The 16824-nt window shown below is 39.6% G+C and overlaps 3 protein-coding genes across 6 annotated transcripts in view; all 3 read right to left on the bottom strand.

Annotated features, from left to right (window-relative positions):
- The window catches only part of eea1 (early endosome antigen 1), a 30415-nt gene extending 27723 nt beyond the window's left edge, over nt 1-2692 (bottom strand). For 2 of the 3 annotated variants that reach the window (XM_019893949.1, XM_019893950.1), the window contains exons 1-3: nt 2547-2692; nt 366-443; nt 166-278 (exon numbers count right to left, since the gene is read on the bottom strand). In XM_019893949.1, coding sequence (XP_019749508.1) covers nt 166-278; nt 366-443; nt 2547-2570 — 215 coding nt within the window. In that variant the 5' untranslated portion in view covers nt 2571-2692. Of the gene's footprint in view, nt 1-165; nt 279-365; nt 444-2546 lie in introns of those variants that run through there. The other variant, XM_019893951.1, reaches the window with a different exon arrangement.
- A 486-nt stretch (nt 2693-3178) lies between these two features.
- On the bottom strand, nt 3179-13751 carry nudt4a (nudix (nucleoside diphosphate linked moiety X)-type motif 4a). 2 transcript variants are annotated; one of them, XM_019894157.1, is made up of 5 exons: nt 13318-13751; nt 8766-8876; nt 5618-5662; nt 5259-5346; nt 3179-4118 (listed from the first exon to the last, which is right to left on the bottom strand). In XM_019894157.1, exons 1-5 carry the CDS (start codon nt 13426-13428, stop codon nt 3895-3897), a joined length of 579 nt encoding a protein of 192 aa, XP_019749716.1. In that variant the 5' UTR covers nt 13429-13751; the 3' UTR covers nt 3179-3894. The 2 variants fall into 2 exon arrangements, with proteins under 2 accessions (XP_019749716.1, XP_019749717.1); XM_019894158.1 differs by having other exon boundaries at nt 13330-13744.
- A 1572-nt stretch (nt 13752-15323) lies between these two features.
- Nucleotides 15324-16824, bottom strand: part of ube2na (ubiquitin-conjugating enzyme E2Na) — a 15706-nt gene continuing 14205 nt past the window's right edge. The window contains exon 4 of the mRNA XM_019894159.1: nt 15324-16573. Within this exon, the coding sequence (XP_019749718.1) occupies nt 16536-16573 (38 nt within the window). The 3' untranslated portion in view covers nt 15324-16535. The remainder of the gene's footprint in view (nt 16574-16824) is intronic.

Genomic DNA, 16824 nt, shown 5'->3' with positions numbered 1-16824 from the left:
AAAAAAAAAAAAAAACTTTGTCCGACCTACCGACCCTATGCTGACATTTCATGTTACCAGAAACACACTATCTTTTTTGTTCGACCTTATGAGTGTACCAGGCCTCAGTCAAAAGGCCATTCATAATAAGTGGTATAAACATAAATGGATAAATATCAATCCCACCTGGTAGGGGCCACATGAGCAGGAAGGTCTCCAGTGTCGTGGAACAGCTCGTAATGCTTGAACAAGTCTTCTGCTGAGCTGTGGGACTTCATGCATTGAGGACAGATGAAGCCCTAAATACAGATGCAGACATGATGATAAATTAATGGCTGCAGCTCTGGTAATAAGGTAGAAAAAAAACAATCAATTCATTCAACTACCTCAGAGGTTTCATCATGGTTAACGTCTGTGCTGGGCTGCTCTGACTCTGCATTCTGGGAGCCTCCTTTGCCAGGAGTCTGGAAAACAGAGATACAGAAAAGGATCTGTTCAACTTGAACATGAAGACAAAATTTTAATTACCTGAAAGGGAAAAAAATATATCTTTTTGACTAGCCACAGATTTAGCTAATGGGTATACCTGTACCTGCATGTGCTTATGACATTTAATAAAAAAGCTATATAAAAAAATCTGGACGGACAAATATAACCTTGTGAGAGGTGTCTAATATTAGACAGTTTTAATACAATGCAGTTCTACGCAGCACCTACAACTACAATAATAACAAATAAATGCTCTGTTATTCTTTGAAATAGTAATGCTGGCCATTAAGGTAATTAAGGAGGTGGAGCAAAAAGTCCTGCTTGCTGCACAGATGGAAAAGCTGGATCCTTGAGTTCTTATCTCATGTATTTTAACCTTATTGTCAGTTCATGTCGAGGGTGTGAGGCACTCTCCCTCTAACTGTGCTACTTCTTGTTATGTTTTAATTGCCACTTGAGAAATGGAGTGATTAATGAATTTGGTAAATTAATACAGCTATTTGAAGGCTCTGTAATACGTGTAAGTCGAATGGAATATAGGAGAAGTGCGTAGGTGAAAGTCCAAGGTCCAGACAACAAGATGAAACAGTGTTGCATCTCCCCATCAGCCTCATCAGGTTACAGCATGGAAATTTTCCCACATCACATGTCAGGACAGGCCGTGTTCACTGATAGCTACAAGTGGTGCAGTTATACAAATGCTCTTGTAATGGCTACGTGCTGGAACATTGGTCAGGAGTCAATCAGTGTAACACCTTTTTGAGCCTTAAGTACTATAAAGCAAAGAGGGTCACCTAATTGCAGGTCAATCAGAATCAGATTTATTGTACAAGTATGCAAGAAACACACAACACATACATATAGCGCATTCACATTTTTTTTGACATTTCATCCATGAGATAACTCAATGTCTGTGTCAGTACTCAGGACTATGACCCCATAACTCAACTCAATTATATTTATAGAGCACTTTAAAACAACTACCACTGTATACAAAGTGTTGTACATGGTTCAATATGATTGGAGGGATGGAAGGGGGCTATAAATGTGCATCATTGCACACCCCTTTACTCATTTCTTACTGTTTGATTCAACAAAAAAAAAAGAAAAAAAAAAGAATATCGATCATTAAACCTAATACTGTAATGCATTACATTTAGCTATATTGCAGTTTCCTGTCCGGTAGTTTTGCATTACTGTTGTGAAATAGCTTGCCCAGAGTAGGCTAGGGTGGACTTCGGAAAGCCCATAACCCCAAACCCAATTTGAGATTCGGTGAGTATTACAGGAACCACCTATGAAGCCAAATATAGGGCGACGCTTTCTTGTATGGGCCAAGATTTTGCCGTTCACTAAATTGCACTGCCTCGTGGGAATCAAGTTTGACGTAACATATGTTTCGCAAGTATAGGCAACAGCAAATTTTAAGTTAAGAAAAAATACTGTTTCCATACGTTACGTACAAGAATTAGTTGTTGTTATCGGGTGCAATGAATGGGATATATTGAGTCTTCGCATGGTCATTTACGACTGACTAGGAGGTCAACCCGCAAAGAGAGGATGTAGCAGGGTGAGGCTAACGCCAATTAGCATTTAAGGAATGGTGGACGAATCAACCAAACACTTTAGCTAACGGAAAACAATAACATGCGCATCTGGTGGCCAATGATGTTATCTGCTAATGTAGTTCATACACGACACGCCGCAGACATTGTCACCCTGCTGAATTACACAACGGTGTGTTGTGTTGTGAAATGCACGTACAATGTATTGATACGACACTAAATAAAATAGCCCCCGTCAGTGTAAACGGGCTAGCATCTAATGCTAACTTTGGCCACCCAACATAGGAGCGCTTGATAAGTTAACCGCGACATGGAGGGATGTGTTCTTTTTCGCCAATGTCCACAAATCGTTGGCTCGAACACATTACCCCGCCCCTCTGCGCCAACTTGTGACCTAAAAGGCGCGACCCCGGTGGAAACTGGAAAAGAACGGGCCTACGTTTTATCTTAAAAAAAAACATATTTGGATCCAGTAAACGTCATATCGTGCGGATTGTTGTCGTGGAAACTTACCATTTGTAATATCCGTCTGAGCATGGCCCTGTCAGCGTGTGTCCCAACACGAACCCGAATCGGTTTCCCACAAGGAAAGTTGACGTCGTGGTACCACAGACACCTGACCAAGACCAGGCAGGGAGAAACAGAGAGGGGGCGGGTCTTTGGAGGGATGGCAATTCTGAACAGGACACTACACAAGTCATGTCGTCTAGAAATACAACAGCGTGCAACTTTTGGATTGTTTGAATGCATTTTTAAATTTTTTTTTTCACAGACGTACGGGTGCAGAGCAGCACGTTCTCTAATAACTTGTACTCCGTGTTTTGTATATTTTGTTAGTTTGGCGACAAAACAGAATGACCTTCTAAAATCTAAATGATGCCTGCAGTCTTTGTTCATGGCAATACATTAGTGGTGTTTTCTCAGGAAAATTGAATAAATATATCCTTTTTCGGCCTTCTGTTAATTCAGCTGTATTTCAAGATTGACCTCATTCAATTGAGACAATTTCCAAACAAAATTCAAAATGATAAGTTCAATACACATTTGTGAATTTGAATACAGATTGTAAAATATTAAAAAACATTGGAACTGCGATAAAACTAAGGTTCCTCCTTTTTTCAGAATGAGATTAAAAACACACAGGGAAAAATGGACAGAATTTCATACTTTAATCACAGTCAATTCATGAAACTTTGTGAAATCAGTTATAAAATCTATATCAGCTTCAATCTGTTGTTGGAATTTTGATTACTCAGATATTCCTATTTCAAATAATGCACATTTTTGGGACACCTTGTACACTACATTTTATATTACTGTATTTTATACTGGACTTCATTCAGATGTAATTCTAATGTTAATACTAAATATTAACACAGGAGATTTCTTTAATATACTCTGCATGTTTACAGTCTTAGCAGTTCACCAAAAGAGTTGAGCATGATTCCAAGCACATGATCAACTTCTTAATGATTTGTCAGCAAGGCACTTTGAGCGTTATGGCTTCCTCGGAGAGGCAGCACTTCTCAGTGCTGGACACCACGAAACCAAGGAAACACTGGCAGCAACAACAATCCCGTACTGTATTATTCATCATCAAAAATAAAAATGTAAAGTGTAGATGTAACAATCTATACATAACAAGAAGGGACACACATTTGTTCATCTGGTGATGATCACTAAAAATACACATACAAATGTAATTATTATTGGAAAACAATTTGGCACTCTCCAAGCCCACCTCAAAATGGGTTTCAAATCAATGTCATGGGTGTCCACACATCACGGTGTAAAAATCATCAAGTAGGTAACAGTGGCGTTCAGATAAGTCCATCTTGGAGTGCTTCAAGAATCTCCCTCATCACTTGACGAGATCCAAAGTTTGTGCTGCATTAGCAATGTACTGAGGAGTGTTGTTGTCCATCACTTGGGAGCTCATTGTGTTGCCGCTACTTGGGTGACACACTGGGCCGCAAGTGGAGTTTCGGGTGTTCTTGAATCTGTGCAGGTATTCGGCTTGGACAGGTCTGTGGCTCTGCAACACCCGGATGGCTTCATCAACTTTGAACCACTTACGTTTCCTTCCTGCATACAATGTCAGAGAAGAGAAAGCAAATTGTTAGCATGCTGCGCAATACTGATGACCGGGAAAGGTGGATGAATTACACTTGTCATGCTTTGATTTGGTTGTTGTGTGTTGTTTATAATATTTGACAAGCAGTACTGGATGGATTTCAGCTCCATACCCTGATGTTATTCAGTATGTACTGCAGCATTAAGGAAGCTACTTTAGCTCTAGCCAAACAGGGGTTGCCAAATATGCAGTCAGGACCCAAAATATTAGGGCTCATGAACTTAAAATGTTTGTAAAACTCTGACCCGTAACAAAAAAATTTACACCTTGTCAAAACAGAGAATGTGAAGACACAATGATAAAGTGTACACAGTCTCCAACTAGAAAATGATATGTTACATGCAATTTTATGTAACTGTATACTCTCCTCCGATGACAAAGTACTGCAGACTGCTTCTAGGTACATCGCATTACATTTGTTGAGTAGCTTTTTTAGCATGCCAGGTTTGTCATTTTACACTTACACTACGCAGTTGATGTAAAAGGTCTACATAACACAATTTGTTTTTTTTTTTTTTTTTTTTTAATGGAATAACTGAAATTGGTACAGTGGTACCCCTACTTACGAAATGTATTGGTTCTGGAAGAAATTTCTTAACGAGAACATTTTGTAAGTAGAGACGCGTTTTCCATGTAAATGTCCTAATCCGTTCCACGTAAAACTATAGGAACACCTCATGCCCCGAGGGGCGAATGACAAGGACTCTGCATTGACACATATTTATCTACACGCATAGACACATACGGTAGAGGTCCCTCTTAGCCAATGGGATGCCAGGATGATGCTCGGTAGTAGCCAATGGCAGGGCAGCTATAAGTATGTTGCGTTCAGGAAAACTCGGAACTGCGACTAGCAGCCCATTTGGTATTTTTACCTTTCGTAACAAGAGGCAATATTTTCCCGTTTCGTAACTTGACAATTTCGTATGAAGAGACGTTCGTAAGTAGAGGTACCACTGTATATCATTTTCATAATATAAAATGACCAATATCATGATGGAAGATTTTTTTTTCCTCCCAATCACCAGCTCGATACAAACTACAAATACCATATTCCCATGTGAGTAAAAGCAGCAATGTGATTGGCATACCTATGTTGACAGAGTCCTCCCAGTCCTCCAGTATTTCTGTGACAATGATGATATAGACATGTGTCCTATGCTTTCTGTCTTGGTTGTGCTGTAAAGGTTTAGATGAAATCATTACTTTTGGTTTCTATTCTGCCGATGCCTTCTGTGTAAAGCTCTCATATAAAAGTGGTGCACAAACTGTGATTACTGTTCTGTTTTTTAATAGACACAAGAGGAACGCAACAACTTAGCAACAAAGCACACTGAAGACGACAAAATGAATACCAGTTTGAAAATAGGGCAACCAGCTGATTCAGAGAATAATTTTAATGTGTGGGTTCAAAAAAAAAAAAAATCCGATGACAGATTTACAGTCTTACCTCAAAAATTCCAAGAAGTCTGCCAAGCTTTGCCTTAACCCCAGCCTGTGCACACAAGAAGCAGAAGACATTCAGCAAACATCCATCTATCCACAAATTCTCTACGGTTTGGGTCGTGGAGGGAAGAACTTTAGCAGGAAAACCCAGAATTCCCTTTCCCCAGCCACTTCTTCCAACTCTTCTGGGGAATCCCAAATTATTCCCAGACTCGCTAGGAAACAGTCTCTCCAGCATGTCCTGGATTGTCCCTGGGGCCTTCTGCCGGTGGGACATGCCCGGAACACCTCACCAGGGTGGTGTCTAGGAGGCATTTTAAGCAGATGTCACATCATTTGGCTCCTATCAACATGAAAGTGTAGCGGCTTGATTCTGAGTCCCTCCAGGATGACCGAGCTTCTCATTCTATCTTGAAGGGACACCCATCTGAGGAAACTCTTTTCACTCATTTGTATCTGGGATCTTGTTCTTTCAGTCAGGACCTACAGCTTGTGAACACCAGCGGATTCAGAGATTTCCGCCACGACAGGCACCGACCACCTTACAGCCACAACTTGACAGCACAAAACACGACAACTTACTAAATATCACCCGTCTCCCCCATTATGAGGGTGATGTTCTGCCAAAGGGAGGAGTTGAAACTCTTTCTGACAGGGGACTTTGCCAGACTTCACCATCAAACCCCCAAAATACATTTGGGTCTGCCAGGTCGGACTGGCATCTTCCCCCACCATCGGAGCCCAACACACCACCAGGCGGTGATTAGGGAGGGGTACCAAGACCTAGTACTAAAATGGCCGAGGGCTGAATTTTTTAAAATTGTAGGATCGATTAGCTCCATCCTTAATGGTTCTGTTAACGGGTTTATAATTCATTTTCAATTGATTTATGTTTTCTAAATGTTATGTTGCACCTTTTCCTTCTGATCTTATTTTTAACTAATGATAAAATATGTTCGTCTAAGACACATATTCATGATCGGAAGCGAGCCATCTTGCTCCACTGCAGAGCCGTGCAGAAGAGGCACCTGTGACTCCTTCTTGTGCAAATGTAGGTCGGTGTGATCATATTACATGTCATGTCATACTATATTAAAAACATCCATCATGTCATGCAACCTTATAGATTTAATCGTTTCATTTAGATGTGTGAGATCAGTTGTTGTTTAAAATAGAGATTTGTACAACTCATTTCTTTGCATGACTACAAATCTGGTGTATTTTTTTTTTTTTTTTTTTTTTTGTCAGGCCATCATGAGCCAAATTTTGATGGCCTTGACAGAACCAGTATATAAAACTGGCAAGTCGATACTTCATGTGTCACAATATGATCAAGTTAAAAATTTTTTCAAAAATGTATACTTTTGTCAGTCAGCACGTACAGGTGTGTGTTATTGTTATAAATTATTCAAAAATGTTGAATGTTTAAAATAGCTTGCTCTCTTTGGAGATGAAATGTTAACTTTTTGTCAAAATTCTTCCTGTTTCTGTCTGGTAATGCACATGATGCATTCCAGCGGATTAAGAAATTGTTTGGCAACACGAACCTATGATGTGTGGCATTTTAAACCTGGCCTCTACAGCTGCCAGCTTCAGTTAGTAGGGATCAGGCTACCGCTGTGTCCCAGTTCCCTAAGACACATAAAATGTTGCCTTGTGTGTGTAGCTGATAGTCAAAAAGCAGAAAAGTGCTAAATCCGTGTGATCTTGCTAATCTGTAAAACTACAACTGATCAAAGAGACCAATTTTCAATGACAACATCCAATTGAGTATTTTTAAATTTCCATCAATGTTTTCCTAATTTTTGATAAAACTTAAAATAAAATGGCTTTGGAAGACAACAAAATAGCTTCATGGTATGAAATGGAATGATAAAAACTTAAACATTGTTAAATTGGAACAGTTCCATCTATCCATGTTGTCAAGTTGAACTGTATATCAGTGTGCTGAAATATGATGATTTGAGTTGTAGGTTTTCCAAGTTGTTGGTTTGCAGCTCATCTATATTCAGACACATCTGGTTATAGGCACAGGATGGAGTAACCCGAGAGCCTTCCCAAATGTCACAGCCATGCCTCAAAGTTGTCAACACGCTACAATCCAAGGCACAACCTCACAACGCAGACCAATCAAGCAGCATGTAGCCAAAGGAGCCACATCGTTATGAAACCACAAAGCAATTCAGTGGCTGGCCATCAACGTGAAACACTTCAAACATTCACCTGGATTACTAATGACATAACTATTCAAGAGCTGCTATATGCACGTTTTATGCCAATTTTTCTTTGTGTCTGACGTATCCATGCGTGTCTGTTTAGAACAAGATAATGATGTGATATCGTCAATGTATGTTCAACTCTTTTCAGTTTATGCTCACGGCGTAAACCAGCATTGACATGTATTACTAAGCTATCACAATGAGTGGTAGCTCAAAATGGCATCATTGTGATTTGGTTCAATAGTAGCATTATGCATCTGATGATATTTAACACAATCTACATTATGTGGATATATGAATTAATCTTTCGGTACCATATACAAAATAAAATAATTAAAATTACTTCACTAAAAAAACATAATCACAAAAACAAACCTACATGTACAAATAATTCCTACATGTACAATGATTAAGATGCTACTTTCGAACATGCTTTGAACCCTACAGTTTGAACAACAATGTGGGCGCAGCTAATTTATCAATTTTCCGAGGCGTTACACATAGAGCTAATCCTAATTCTACCCTTCAGTCCTTGTTTGTCCGGTTTCTAGGAAGCTCCGGACAGAATTGGACTCCAGAAACGTGAACTCAGAAAAAATTTAACAAAAAGGTTTATTAACAAAAATAGTTCACAAGACTGACAAAGTTCAACTAAGTACAACACCAGGAAAATGAGACAACCAAAAACACTTGTAAAAAGGCAAGGACAAAAACATAAACAGAAATTGAGAAGTGGGAAGGGATAGACTCAAGTGAGAAGGGCTAGCTTCCATCTTATCAAATGACCCTGAACAGGATAAGTGGTACAGAAAATGGATGAATGTGGTTCAGCATAACAAAAGTTATATTTACAGTTATTCACATCACATTTTGCAATATTGTTATTTGCAGACTGTATTAATAAGTGTCCATCCTTGATGATGACGACCCTACCTCCTCATAAACTTCTCTGACAGCAGCCCTAGAAGGTTCCTCCTCAGGCTCCACTCCTCCCCCTGGCACAATCCATTGGTCCGGATGTCGGCTGCTGCTCACCAGTAGCACCTACAAGTGACAGAAGACATTTCACGTCCTTTCTGCTGGATGGATTGTCTGATTTCATCGTGCCAAACACAAGCAATGACAAAAGGCTCTCCAGTTGCATTAAAACATCCTGACTGACAGCAGTTTTCCAGACAAAAACATATGCCATTCAAACACATGCTGAAAATGCAGACAATTGCCAATTGTCAATTGACAGGCTTTTCTAAAACGGCTGGATCAGCAGTTGCTTTTTTTTTTGCGTGAAAACAAGAGCGCTGAGCAGAGGAGGTTAATGACCCCAGCACATAGCTCGGCAATAGTGTCAGCGCACAATTAACTTCTTGCGCATTTACTGTATAGGGCACACACTGCGTATGCTCATAACAGACATGGAGTCATATATTGGTACTTCAGGACAGGTCATTTTGAGAATGGTGACTACTGTATGTCCACGGTCGAACATCATTCTAAAGATGGTCAAATGTAAGGTTTTATGTAACACTTGTACAGTTATAGAAGTTTAAAAATGTGTTTTTGTTCTGGGTCAGGTGAGTCAAGGGGTTCATACTGTACCTGTTGGATTCGTGTACAACACCACTGTTTTTTTTTTATTTTATTTTTTTTTGCCAATCTCCCCCAATCGACCCATTACCGCACGTACGTGCACACCCATGCATAGGCGCACATATGCATGTACGCAGGAAACAGAAAAATGAAGTAGATACAAGAGGTTGTACATTTCTGAAAAGGAAATCACTGCCTACCTTAGCAGAGACGTGACACGGAGGCATGGGACGCACTTTTGCAGTGTGTTAAAAGAATGAACATCACTATCATAAGCTCACATGTACCGTTTTAAAATGCTTCTCCTGGCGCTCCAGATTCGCGTTTTTTCCCAGTGCCATTGGCGAATTACAGATGAGACAAAGTTTGAATGAGAGTAACAAAAAATTGCTAATAATTTAAAGGTAACCTGCTTTTTTATTATTTTTTTAAATATTTTTTGTGAAAGTAAAACTGATAGGATGCAGTGTACAGTAACACAAAAATGTATAATATAAACAGAGACATGCAAATCTTTTTTTTTTTTTCCATTTCCCCCGACACGCCTCGCAATCGACTGATTGGGACTGGTAAACACTGTCTTTCCTCCACTGGCAGTTTATACTATTATCATTCTAATAGCCATAGCCATTTTATAAACCAAAGCAAGGCTGGAGGCAGTTATATCTGAAAGTTGAAGCTCAGATCATGCGGTAGCTTGGCAAGTACATTGAGTATGTGAAATCCACACCCCATCTTGAGGGTGCTCTTACAGTAATCCCTTCCAGCCTCAGCATACTCAAAAGGGACAAAACAGAGTGTAAATATGTCTAGTTAAAGTCACCACTGCATAACTTGTATCATATCTGATTCACCATCGGCCCTGAAGCATCACGCTGATGAGCTCTCTCCAGTATTCAGATATTTGTAAGCGTGATATACTGTATTGACCTCTCCCATGAATGCTTACCATGTGCCCAACGGTTGTATATGTGTCCCAACTACTTTGTACATTACAATTGCAGAAAGCACCTTCTGGCTGTGCCTTTAAAAACATGTCAGATCTTCCTTCAGCCTAGTTGCCAAGTCATGGGTTGGAGAAATTGTGGTTTGAGGCAGGTTATGTAAATTTGGCAAAATTCAAAAAGTCTTGCTCAAAGACACAGTTTCAAAACAGGTCGATATCAAAAGACTTACCTGGTTGTTTAATTTCACACTTGATGAATTGGCAGCTACTCCAGAGACCCAATTTAGACACCAACAATTAAAACATAGATTGTCCATTGTATGTCCCCTCACGAACAACATGCCACGTGCCAGCGAGCTTCAAGGTTTCCAAACCACACTTGACACATGGAGGCTTTCTTTTCTGGGGAGCTTCACCACCCAGGAACTCAAGAGGATACTTTAAGGAAAACAAAAAGGGTTGTGGCCAGGACCGAAGTGAGTAATCTACACGTTATGGCAAATTCCCACTGGGCCAAATTCCCACTGTAATATACGATTTTGGGGTTGCTACTCCACCCCTTGGATCTGTTTTGATATCAACAAATTTATTAATTGTTTTTTGTTGTGGTTGTTTGTTTTTTTCAAATATAAAATTTTGAATTTGATGCCTGCAATACATTCCAAAAAAAGGTGGGACAGGGCCATGTTAACCACTGTGTTACATCACCTTTCTTTGTAACAGCACTCAATAAGTGTTTGGGAACGGAGTAAACTAATTGTTGAAGCTTTGTACAGGTAATTTTGTCCCATTCTTGTTAACTTCATAATGCAGGTATGCTAGAACTGCTGGCAGATCAGTCAAGAAGTCGCACTCTGTTACTATGAACCCACACTGTTGCTGTTGTAATACGTGCAGAAGTGACTTTATAGGGGAGGGCATCAAACCAAGATTCAGATTTTAAAATGCGAGAGAGAGAGAGAGAGAGAGAGAGAGAGAGAGAGAGAGAGAGAGAGAGAGAGAGAGAGAGAGAAAAATAATCCAACTCAAAGTGATTTTATCACATGACAGCACAGGACATGGTGAAGAGTAACAGGCAACGAAGAGAAATGTGGAGCAATTGGCAGCACCGAGGCCATGAAAGCAAATCTGCAGGAGACAGCAAGAGGCTGTAGCGTGTTTCTAAAAATTGCAGCTCATAGGTCACTTTGTGTTTCGCACACAGTGTAACATTCAACACCTCCCTACCACTTCTCAAGCACAAGTCAGATGGGACAGAACCACTCTGTAGACACAAGGACACAGAACCTACAGAGTTTTGATGAAATCCTGGCGACTATCACAGAACAAAAATTGTATTTACTGATTAACATTTGAAATTGATTATTTATTTAATTAGTTCATGAAGTTTAGATCTGCTGTATGATGACTTTCGCTGGACATTACAGTTTCTCCCTGGGATTGCCGGCAACCAGTTCAGGGTGTAGACCGCCTACCAGCCGGAGACAGTTAAGATTATGCGATTCAAATGTTGGATAGCTGAATTATGGTTTACCGCCATGTATCGCCTCTTGAACAATCCTGATGTTTTTAGGATGGTTGACCACAAAGTCCAACCAGTGAAAATTAAGTATAATAACAATTGGGCTCGATTGATTAATCTGCCGGCCAATTCAATCGAACATTTTATTTATTTCTTTAGTTTTACACATTAACACATTACAAGACAAAGACATTGACATTCATACATCATCAGCACCCACCTCCCCCAAAAAATCTGTAAAAAAAAAAACAAAACAAACAAAACAGTTGATTCCCCCCCCCCCAGGTTTTCTCTCTCCTGTAAAGTTAAGCAAATACGAAAAAAGTCCAAGATACAAAAAAAATAAAAATAATACAGTCAAACCTGTGATTGGCTGGCAACCAGATCAGGGTGTACCCCACCCACTGCCCCAAGACAGCTGGGATAGGCTCCAGCATGCCCGTGACCCTCGTGAGGAGTGGATTAGAAAATGGATGGATGGAAAATGGTCAAATATTATTTCTGTAATCCATATCTTTATTGTTACAAGCGCTTTTAAAATCGACAAAAATCAGCCTTTTTGTTTTTTTACACACATTTAACTTATTCCAACATAGGACAAAGACTCATAGATCCTCAGCCCCCCCCCCCCCCCCCAAAAAAAACATCAGTAAAAAAAAAACAGCCACTTTTTGCCTGTTTTTCTCTCTAATGTAAAGTTAAACAAATACTAAAACAAAGACTAAAATACTGAAAGCTAAAAGGGTCAAATATTTTACCTGTAATTCATATATTTATTGTTGCAAGCGTTAAGGGTGCAAAAAAATAGCTTTATTCCTATGATATATTTTTATGGGCACTTAATCGGTTATCAGAAATGTATCCTGCCAAATATCAGAATTAGCATCGGTCTAAAATAAAATCCACATGTGGCGGGCCCTAACAACAATGGCTAAATGGATACAATGTACTTTTTTGATTGATTCCATTCCAATTGGGATCAAAATATCTTGGACCAGCATTTCTCAGGTTTGACAATAGAATAACACATTTATTGGCCACTTCATTAGGTATATCTAATTCACTTAACTAACGTGACACAATGCAAGACCTTGATATTTAAAGCAAACGGCCTTCGCAAACACAATGCTCAGTTATAATCGATTTAAGTCTTAATTTGGAAAATTGAGTCGGAAATCTCAGTACGGTAACGCTAATATACTGTATCTGCACATTCAGTGTACACTGATTAAGATAAGAAAAGAAAACCTTTATTTGTCTCACAATGGAGAAATTCGCAAATTATCATTTAGATGTCTAGATTGTCTTAATATTAATAGGAATGAGTGCAGTAATCTCTCCTGTGAACGCACTAAAAGACCTCGCAAGTAGATTATAATGTATGAGAACTTAAGGTACTTTATAAAATATGACAGAAGCGGTACACCCACTTTTCGTCTTACCTCGTCTTCGGAGTCGCTTCTGAAACATAAACACGCCGCTCGTCTTTTAAACCCTTCGCCGTCATACGTCCTTGTCTTGTTGGGCTTAAACTTCATCATGTAAAAATGTTGTTCTCAATGTACAAAATCCAGCAAAATAAAAATGAGGTAGTACGTGGAGCTTCAGTCGTTCGCGAGGCCAGGAGATAATGTTGTCGCAAATCCAAAATGTGGACTTGCTTCTTTCATCTCGAGACTTTTCTCGTCTGCTTGAGACTTCGTGTGGGCGCTCAATGAACATGGAACAGAGGTTCGGTTCCGATGTCACACAAAGCACTAACTCGATCTGAAGTCGGCGGGCTTCTTTTAATAGCTGAATTACGAGCATAGACAAAAATACATAAAATGACACGACTAACAAGTTGAGCAGTTGCAATACGTCTGCGAGTCGGCCATATTGGCTGTGGCAGATCCTAACCAGTAATAAAGCAATGGACTGAGCTCCATAGAACACCTTATATATGGCACAAAGTTAATGCCTCTTATTCATTCACACATTTGGGAAACAAAAAAAAAAAATACCAGTGACTATTACAGTGTCAATAAATATTTATTATTAATGTTAAATATTGTGTCTGAAATAACCCAGAGCCTGAATTACAAGTTTTCTAAATTGCGTGTGTGTGTGTGTGTGTGTGTGTGTGTGTGTGTGTGTGTGTGTGTGTGTGTGTGTGTGTGTATGTCGTTTGTTTGTTTTTGGGGAGTTGGGGGTCTAAATTGTAATTTTCAAACCATTGGTAAGTCTCGATCGAGCAATTTTATGAGGCATCTTCTAGCCACATCCGATGTAGGAGTCAGCGCTCAAAATGGCACGTCAGAAATCTATCTGGCCCCAGTTAGGCCCCTCCAGCATTTTATTTGATATTGTAAAATGTATACATAATTTTCTCAGCCCCTATAGCCCCGGGAGAGAAAAAATGCTGGAGCCCACAACTAAAGAGCTGATGCAAGTACAGCACACCTCACGAGCCGAAGACTTTTCTTGTGCTTCCTTCAAATAGTTTTTATGGAAATGCATTAAAATTAATTATTTATGAGATACTAACAAGTCACACTGACTGCGCCAATTTATTAGCAGTTGGTAAAAACATTCTCTTAATCCGATGCTTTTGTTGGTGTACTTCAAAGTATAGACCATACTTTGTTTTACTGCAAGAGGTAAGTGTATACACGTAGCTCAATTCTGTAATAGTTTTGATAACAAATGAAACCATCGAGTTTAGAAATAGCATACGTGACCTACATGACGCATCTGCCTCAGAGTTCTGAGGGTCTATGTTCAGATCTCAAATCCAGCACTCCTGTGTGAAGTTGGCACACTCTTCTTTCTCCAGTTACCAAGACACATTAAGCACATGTTCTTAGACTTAGTACCCCTATATGAATGACAGTCTCAGTGGCCATCTGCCGACGTGTGGCCTGCAATTGACTGGCAACCAGTCCAGAATGAACCCTGCCTCTCTTAAAAAAATAGTCTACCGGTATCTGTATGTAGTCAACGTAAAACCACTTTTAAAAAAGAATGTCATAATTCACAACTCTGCTTCACTGTCACACATCTTAAAAGGGTGAAATAGTTTTTGAATTTGTTGGAAGATACGTGTCAGCAAGGTCTTTGCTATTTTTGTATTAGGACAACATTTTAGGGATGATGAAAATAGTGCCTCCGTGCTATTGGAAATTGGTATATAGAGGCCAGCCTGGAAGTCATCGTCACAATATCTTATTTTAACATGAGTGAATACTACAGGTGCTGTCAAGTCAACAAATGGAAGCGTTTGCATTATTTTGGCAAGACTACAACAGCCTCCAAATTTAGAATTTGCAGTTGTTCTTTGGTCTTATGTGAGAGTAAATGAAAGTAAATCTGTATGATGTTTGGATTTGTGACTATTGATGACTCCTTACGTACTATGCTTCAGACAAAAAAATTGCAAAAATCAAACCCAAGCAAGTGTTTATTAACTAACTGAGTTTATTTACAGAACTGAAATGTATGCAGATGATCGTTTTTCTAAACATTCTCAGAACAGGAAAAGTGTTCCTCCCCAGATGATCAAAAAGAATACATTTACATTGAACTTGGCTTTGTGGCCACAAATGTTGTCAGGTGTCAAATTGTACACGGACCTAAACCGGGGGAGACTGATTACGGCACACTCCAGCTTGACATATGCCATCCCAATCCTGACTTATTAAATAAGGTGAAAGCTAAAATGGAACCCCTGCTTGGTGGTCTCAATGCCAGTAGGAGGAAGGTCATACACAGCTGAGTCTTGTCGTGTTAGACTGGCAATGCACAAGAAGAAAAAAGGCTGAGTGGAGTTTAGTATGACTGTACTAAGAAGGGAAAAAAAAATCAATACACGAGGACTAGATATTGCAAAATGGGGGGGAAAAAAAAAAAAAGCTCAAACTAGTTCAAGGTCCATAATGTCCATCCTAACAGCACTGACACGCACATAGCACAATTTCCGGCTAGAAGTGGTTAAAAAGTCATGGTGGTGTATGTGATTTGTTAAAGCAAAGGGCTCAGTTTTGGCTTTCAGTCCTATTAGCTGTGAGTTAAATCAGGAGAGCTGTTTTGTGATTGGCCAGCCCAACACTGTATCTCTATGTGGGTGTCACGTTCCACTACAGGCGATAATTATTAGTAGTTGTTAGTTGCTTTTAATTAACAGTGATAAAGGAACAAAAAGTTAAAATGAACATTAAAAATACACCATACTGGCCACAAGTAGACCTCCTTTCCTCACCCAATCCCACTGCTGTCTGATCCTTGCAACCCTCAATAAACCCCCTGTCCCCCCCCAAAGATGTGGGAACTAAGTTTCTCCGTCTTGAAAAGCTTAAAAAAGCAGCAGTTGACAGACTATTGATGTACAAAGAAAGCCAAGGTGAGTAGACCGAAACCTCTGAGCAAACAGTAGTGAGTTATTTAGGACAAAGACGAGTCATTTTACTAGAATGCGTTCGCTAATCGCCAGCAGTTTTTCCCTTTTCATTATATTCATGTTTATTTATAGCATATGTGTGCCTGTGTATGTGTGTGTTTGAATTTGACCGTATCCTTCAAATGCAAATAAAGGAGGTATTGGCAGAACATGAGGACTTGTGTTCACACTTGACTCCCGCGTGTGTCTTCACTTGACAGGATGCTGGTCGCCTCATTTGTTTCCAGCATAAAGTCTGGTCCATGACTTGGCTGGGGAGGGGAAAAGTATGAAAGGTCAACAAAAAAATTTCCAAAAAGGATTCTTCCTGCTGCAATTGATGACAAAGGATATGATAATGTAAACGTTAAAGGATAACGTGAAACGAGTTGGTCATTGCTGTAATCAACACCAGCTACAGACCAGGGAAGACATATGACTCGGATGTCCAGCATAGAAATGAACAGCATCATTATCACCCACAGACTTTTCAGATCAAGTTACAAAGCACTTGGGGGGGGGG

Source organism: Hippocampus comes, unplaced genomic scaffold, assembly GCF_001891065.2.
Source record: "Hippocampus comes isolate QL1 unplaced genomic scaffold, H_comes_QL1_v1.1 scaffold104, whole genome shotgun sequence".
NCBI lineage: Eukaryota > Metazoa > Chordata > Actinopteri > Syngnathiformes > Syngnathidae > Hippocampus > Hippocampus comes.
This window is presented reverse-complemented; position numbering and strand designations above follow the sequence as displayed.

What these genes read in the sequence shown, in the direction of transcription:
- nudt4a (XM_019894157.1), bottom strand. Translation starts at nt 13,428, where the DNA reads ATGATGAAGTTTAAGCCCAACAAGACAAGGACGTATGACGGCGAAGGG. An exon ending in GACTTCTTGGAATTTTTGAG is followed by an intron (nt 5,347 to 5,617) that starts GTAAGACTGTAA and finishes AAACCTTTACAG; the next exon opens with CACAACCAAGACAGAAAGCA. An exon ending in GGAGGACTCTGTCAACATAG is followed by an intron (nt 4,119 to 5,258) that starts GTATGCCAATCA and finishes CATTGTATGCAG; the next exon opens with GAAGGAAACGTAAGTGGTTC.